General features: G+C 42.6%; 1 protein-coding gene across 1 annotated transcript in view; it reads right to left on the bottom strand.

The window, feature by feature from the left end:
• Positions 1-1,426: 1,426 nt before the first annotated feature.
• The window catches only part of LOC111972962 (protein tyrosine phosphatase non-receptor type 14), a 107,700-nt gene continuing 101,600 nt past the window's right edge, over positions 1,427-7,526 (bottom strand). Inside the window, exons 19-22 of the mRNA XM_070446775.1 lie at positions 5,927-6,044; positions 5,240-5,474; positions 4,800-4,963; positions 1,427-4,535 (exon numbers count right to left, since the gene is read on the bottom strand). Of these exons, the coding sequence (XP_070302876.1) occupies positions 4,407-4,535; positions 4,800-4,963; positions 5,240-5,474; positions 5,927-6,044 (646 nt within the window). The 3' untranslated portion in view covers positions 1,427-4,406. The remainder of the gene's footprint in view (positions 4,536-4,799; positions 4,964-5,239; positions 5,475-5,926; positions 6,045-7,526) is intronic.

Raw genomic sequence — 7,526 nt, 5'->3', positions numbered from 1 at the left:
GGACTGATGCATACATACACATAGAACTTCAGGTACTGAATCATTACATACACATAGAACCACTCCAGGGACTGATCCATACACTTAGAACCCTTCAGGGACTGATCCATACATATCATGAGACCCTTCAGGTACTGATCCATACATAACATAGAACCTCCAGGGACTGATCCATACATACACATAGACCTTCAGGTACTGATCCATACACATAGAACCCTTCAGGTACTGATCCATTACACTTAGAACCCTTCAGGGACTGATCCATACATACACATAGAACCCTACAGGTACTGGATCATACATACACATAGAACCTCAGGTACTGATCCATACATCTAGAACCCTTCAGGTCTGATCCGATACACTTAGAACCCTTCAGGGACTGATCCATACATACACATAGAACCCTACAGGTACTGATCCATACATACACTAGAACCCTTCAGGTACTGATCCATACACTTAGAACCCTTCAGGGACTGATCCATACATACACATAGAACCCTCACAGGTACTGATCCATACATACACCTAGAACCTACAGGGACTGATCCATACATACACATAGAACCCTACAGGTACTGATCCATACATACACTTAGAACCCTTCAGGGACTGATCCATACATACACAAGTGACCTCACACACTGGGAATAACAGAAATGAAGTGACCTCACACACTGGGAATAACAGAAATGAAGTGACCTCACACACTGGGAATAACAGAAATGAAGTCTCTCTTTGTCTCTCTCTCACACACAAAGAGCTACAGTGTACGGCACTTTCCCTTCTCCTTGGTTTTAAAGCACAGTAGGAGGAGAATGGTAAAGTCATGGATATATGATCTATTTAATTATGTGGTTAAAATATTTTATACATTTGAGGTCTTGACTACGAGTGCAGTTATTAAATATGGAATACCTTTGTACTGAGCAGATCTATGATTCCTGTCAAACCTTTGTTAATATGTCTAAATGTTTTCATGGATTGAGGTGCACTTGGGACAATTCTCTCCCAAATGCATACTTATTTYATGAGAATAGATCATCCATAGAATTGCCATTAAATAGACATCTCAGCTGTTTGTGGTCTTTCATAAATTCTGAGTTGCTTACATGTGGATGGGCTCTGCGTGTCAACAAAGTTATTCTCAGCCAATGAGATGAGCCGTTGCCTGGGTGGTGACAGCTGCTTTGTCATGGTGGGTCTAAAGAACGCTTGTGAAAGTGACCCTGTCACAATGGAGGGCGGTTAGAAAACATAAGCACGTCGCCCAGTTCTTACGCTGTGGTTGGTTGGTGTTAACTACCATTTCAAATGGTGTGAGAGGAGAAAACACACGTCTGTTAGCAACGGTGGATTTTTAAATCACATAAACAATGTCATAGTTACTGTACAGAAATGTCCTCGGCAAGAACAGGCATGTAGAGAAAATAATGCTTTATTGCATAATAAGCAAGTATGACAGCTTCATACATAACTGGGGGTAGGAAGAAAAAAAAGACTTGATGCACTGGCAAAAGCATATACAAAACATATATACACAACATATATTGAAAGTTTCTCAGGAATTATGCCAGAAACATTAAATGGAAAATAACACATTAACATTAATGCAATGTGGGAAAATACTCACAAACAGAAGAGAATGCAATAGAACACTCATATGTCAAGAGAACATAAAGCGTATATACGTATCTTGAGTATAGATATATACATTGGAATATAAAAAAAGCATGCATAGTTCATTATCTTACGGTATTTTAAGGGTACCAAGTCAAAAAAAAATAAAACATTTGTAGAAATCTTTCTCGCATGCCCGGTATACACACGTTAATTTAGACATGGCTGGCTTTGCATCACAACTCTCACAGATATAGAAAAACAACATAACAGATTATGTAGGATGCAGCCATAGCTGGGTTTAGGCACATAGGAACACTAACGGCTGGATTCAATTTGTAGTGCGGATGTTCAGMATTACAGCGTGATTGAAATTTAAAGACAATTTTCCTGCTTTAGAGGAGACTGCATTCACGGTAAATGCTGCAGATTTCGGCTTAATTGGAAATTGAATTTCAATCACGCCATCTGTAGAGCTTCAGCGATACAGATTGAATTGAGCCCTAAGATCCTTACAGAGATAGATTTTACAGTTATACAAAAACAAATGGCAGCCATTGAGGCTTTGACTGGTTGGTCACTGAAACCTTTTGGGACACAACTAGGGTTGGAAAGTTCCTGGGACTTTCAATAAATTCCCTGGTTTTCCAGAAATTCCCAGAATAAGGAGGGAATAAGCAGGAAATCCGGAGTCCTCCAACCAGGATTTCTGGAAAACCAGGGAATTTAATGAAGTTCCTGGATTTTTGTAACCCTAGACACAACCCATGTTGGTCGATAAATATACGGTCTAAAACAGATCATATCTAGCTGGTCTATAATATCAAAATAGATTTAACATCAATTCAGAGCCATTGATATACCGTTTGGCAAACTCAATTTGAGATTAAAAAACATTGGACACTATATTGACACCAAGAGACAATACCATTATATCAAATAGACCAAATCTAAATGGAACCTTTGGTGCCAAGATGGAAGTTTGCCAAACTGTAGATCTATAGCTCTGAATCTGATTGGTCTCTACCAGTCCCTCCCTATGGAAACAAACATCCAGGTAGCCCATCCCTGCRCTTTAATAAGGCACAATACTACTGTTAGTGTCTGTCCTCCATCTTAGGGATCAGCTCTATCTGTCCTTCTGGATTTGGCTCACTGCCACCATATCAGAACACAAACTTCTCTATTCAACATGAACTTTCATGGACTCCTCTGTAGAGTGGCACAGTGTGACAAACTGGGGCCTACATAACATTCAGCAGCCTGAGTGTCAGTCTGCTTTAGTCAACTAGAGCAGAGACATACTGGCATCTGGGACTACACACATGTAGGATCTAGAACTAAAATAACTTTGGGCGTTGTACATTAGACTCATGAAAAAAAAGGGTGTTTCTCTCAAGAAAGGTGAAGGAATGCCTACAATATGTGAAACTACTTGGGAGAGAACACAGGAGATAATTACAATGGAAGTCTGGGATAAACATATATGTATTTGACATGCCTTTGTAAATGGACATACTGTAATGTACATAAAAAGTTGGCTGAGGATGAAAAAGAACAATAGAGGTACTACCAGTCAAGACAATGAGGAATTTGAGATATCTGGAAGTACGTGAGTGGTGAGTGGAATACTTGAAGGGCAATGACAATTTTAGACACATCCTACTCAAACGTCCACAGAACTATTTGCAAAGATGATCCGACTGTCAACATGCACTCCAATGAGCCACATTCAGGAAAAATATGAGGATGGTATTAGGATAAATAAATAAAAGTAAAAAAAAAAAAAATACAACAATATTAAATATTGAAATGTTGAGACAAGTCTTCACTGTATCTTACAATTGTCTGCCTTACCATAGATTTAGAAAGGTTTATGACAGCTTAGAAAAACATATGATTCTACATAACTTGAAATAACAACCATCAGTGCCATGTCCTGTATTTTTTTTAAGTGGCACCTGAAAAAACATTTATGTAACGTTAGCTTTATCATCTAATTTAGTGAAAAAAATGACAGTTTCTCATTTTAACAATACAGAGCTCTGCATTATATTCAATGAAAAACAATGCCATGTCATTAACCTTTTCCTAGATTTCGGTTCAATTTGATTAACAAGGGTGCATTAGCCTTACATTTGAAATGCCATTATTATCAAATGGGGAACCATTTTCCAAAAAGTTATTCAATTAGCATTTGTTTAAAAGGAATAAATGTGAAAATGCTGAGATAATTGTCTCCTGGGTTTACCTGGTTTAAACTCAGGTAAGAAACGACCAACACTCATCATTTAGCATGTGACTTTAAACGCTAACATCTAGAATGCTAGTCTGGTCTGTATCTCTCTCAGGTTTCTCCATTGACAAGACATAAGACAGAGAGGCTATCACTAATACAACAGAAAAGCCTCTCTCTCCAAGATAAAGAAGAGAGACAGACTGAATAGTAGGACGCTTTTCAGATTAAATGTGGAGGTCTGAAATATACACTCTGTATAATTACTGTTGGGATATATTAGTTGTCCCTGGCTGTGTTCAAATCTGAAAACATGAAAACATACCTACTTTCCCCTGTCTTTGATAGGACTAGATAGATGTATGCAATATGGCAGAAACTCCTACCATACCAGAGGGCTGAGTGAGGCTATCACCATGCTATTCACACTTACCCAGCCCTCTAGGACTGCGAGGAGGGGGGTTATTTGCGGCACCAGTATTCCATTGCCCTTGTGTCAGCTCATGTGGGACCAGGTCAAGGGTCAAGGGTCAGAGGTGAGGGTTTAGATGAGACGGGAGTTTTTGAGGAACTGGATAAGGACCTGGTAAACAAACTTATACTGGGAGATGGTCTGGACCATGAGCATCCTCTGCTGCCTCAGGTGACTCAACATCATAGGGACCTCCACCCTCTGAGAGAGAGAGAGAAGATGAGAGAGAGAGAGAGAGAGAGAGAGAGAGAGAGAGAGAGAGAGAGAGAAGAATCCCAGTCAAGTTAAGTACAGTACAATAGCATTATAAACCAGGAACATACTTTAGCCCATATGAGAGGCGTTCACTCACAAATATCCCAAAATATCAGGAGGCGATGATATACAATACATGCTGTTGTAACAGTGTAACATTTTGGAGAGTAACAGTGACAGAGTTCATGTCAGTGGCAGGATGCCCCTCACCTCGTTGTGCTCCAGGCAGCTGATCATTAGTTCGGTGAGGATGACGACCCCGGTGCGGCCCACCCCAGCACTACAGTGGACCACCACAGGGGGGTTGAGGCTCTTGGAGGTGTCCAGCATGCTGTTAGTGTGTCTTCTCACTGACTGGATCTCCTCCAGGTAAGCTGGGAGGGAGAAGGGGGGGGGGAGTGGTTAGTGTGGTACATATTTCAGGCCAGAACAGTCCTATTAATTCATACTTCTCTCATTTAGTTGTCAGGGACAATGCATATTCATCAATATTCAGTTTTCACATATAAGTTGCAGTGTTGCCTTTGGACCACTACACAGGGCAGAAGCCTCCATTTTACTCCATTAGCTTTGTGTAATTAACAAAACAAAGTAAATTAAGAAAATCTACAGTTTTTCAAGACTTTTAAAGTCCTTTAGGTGTGACTTACAGAGGAATCCCTGGACGTACTCGGGACAGCCGTGGTCCGGCCAGTCAGTGTACTGCAGGTGCCACACGGTGCGCTCCTGGCCCGAAAGCAGGTGTTTGACCTTTAACCCTGTGGTGGCGTAGCAACCTGAGTCCGTACGGAACTTGGTGGTCACCTTGAATTTTCCGTGGGTGGCTGAGTTGTGCTTGGAGCCCAGCTTGGGCCAGTACCGGTGGCTCTTTGACCTACCACCCTCCTGAGAGAGGAGAGGGAGGCAGAGACAGGTTGAATGGAAGGTTTGTGTACATGTGGGGTGGATATACAAACACATGCATACCGACAAGGAAAAACGCACATGGTCACAGGTGCAGGAACACAGACACACACACACACACATGCATGCAGGCACAAACACAATTCTACTATGAGATATTGGTACCATATCACTCCCTTTTGAAACATAGGGAACAATATGAAACAACTTCTGAGGGGCTGAAGACAGAGGTCACAGGGTGTGTATGGATTAAAACATCCGCCAAGCTCTGTTCCTTCATTATTCACACACCACTGTGTTCTCACTGCATATCAATAATACATCACACACATTCACGCATTCAATAATTCACTGTTCTGAAACCTGGCAAGGCCTTCAATCCACGGATGTTTCTCTTCATACTGTGTGTGTGTGTGTGTGTGTGTGTAGTGTACCTCCTCGGCAGTAACCATGGCGATGACGTTGACTCCCTGCTCCCAGACCATCTGCCAGAAGTCTGCAGAGGTGTTGGCCAGCGGTCCATGGGTGGCGATATAGTGCCATTCCTCCCCACTGGAGGTTGCGTTGGGTTGCGTTGCGTTGGTTGGGTTGTGTTGGGTTGTGTTGCGTTGGGTTGTGTTGCGTTGGGTTGCGTTGGTTGTGTTGGTTTGGGGTTGCGTTGCGTTGGGGTTGGTGGTCTCGTTGGGGTTGTGTGGGTGTGTGTTGCTTGGTGTGTTGGGGGGGTTGGTTGTGTTGCAGTGTTGGGTTGGTTGTTGGGTTGTTGTGTTGGTTGGTGTGTTGGTTGGGTTTGTTGGTTGGTTGTGTTGTGGTGTTGTGTTGGGTTGTGTTTGTTGGTTTTGGGTTGGGGTGTTGTTGGGTTGGTTGTGTTGGGTGTTTGGTGGTTGTTGTGTTGGGGTTTGTTGGGTTGGTGTGGGTTGTGTTGGGTTGGGTGTGTTGGTTGGTGTTTGTGTTGGGGTTGTGTTTGGGTTGTGTTGTGTTGTGGGTGTGTTGGTTGGTTTGTGTTGGGTGTGTTGTTGTGTTGGGTTGTGTTGGGTTGGTTGGGTTGGTTGTTGGGTTGTTGGGTTGTTGGGTTGGGGTTGTGTTGGGTTGGTTGTGTGGGTTGGTTGTTGTTGGGGTTGTGTTGGTTGGGTGGTGTTGGGTTGGTTGTGTTGGGTTGTGTTTGGGTTGGTGTGTTGGGGGTGTTGTTGGTTTGTTGGGTTGTGTTCGTTGGGTTGTGTTGGGTTGTTTGGTTGGGTGTGTTGGTGTTGGGTGTGTGGGTTGGTGGGTTGTGTTGGGTTCATGGCCATTAGTAATGGCGACTCACTTTCCAGCCCTTAGTAATATGGGCTCCTGAGGTGTTAGGGTGAAGTGTATTGAGGATATACACTACATGTCCAAAAGTATGTGAACCGCTGCTCTCTTGAACATCTCACTCCAAATCATGGGATTAATATGGATTTCCCCCTTTGTGCTGATGTTGAACATTGCTGCGAAGACTTGCTTCATTCAGCTACAAGAGCATTAGTGAGGTGCACTGATGTTGGCGATTGGGCATGGTCACTGTCGCGTTCCAATTCATTCGGCCATGGAAACCCATTTCATGAACTCCCGACGAACAGTTCTTGTGCTGACGTTGCTTCAGAGGCAGTTTGAACTCATAGCAAGTGTTGCAACCAGGACAGACAATTTTTTACGTGTCAACTAGCTTTTGATATATTGGTACACCAAGCCCTAGTGAACCATGGCGACATTGCGCCTCTGTGGTAGACCAGTATATTGTACAGCTCTCTTTGTGCTCAATACACCTTTCTGAAAAATGAATGTGATAGTATAGTCTTAACTGTTTGGTGCTTGTTGTTGTTGTGTGCATGTGTGTGTTTGTTCAGAAGATGGATGTTAGGGTAGTTTCCCGTTTTTTTTTCAATTGATTCTAACCATATTGTGTGTGTGTGTGTGTGTGTGTGTGTGTGTGTGTGTGTTGTGTGTGTGTGTGTGTGTGTTGTGTGTTGTGTGGTGTGGTGTGTGTGTTGTGTGTGTGTGTGTTTGTTGTGTGGG

Source organism: Salvelinus sp. IW2-2015, linkage group LG14, assembly GCF_002910315.2.
Source record: "Salvelinus sp. IW2-2015 linkage group LG14, ASM291031v2, whole genome shotgun sequence".
NCBI lineage: Eukaryota > Metazoa > Chordata > Actinopteri > Salmoniformes > Salmonidae > Salvelinus > Salvelinus sp. IW2-2015.
Note: the sequence above shows the minus strand (reverse complement) of the source record. Positions and strands in the feature narration are given on the sequence as shown.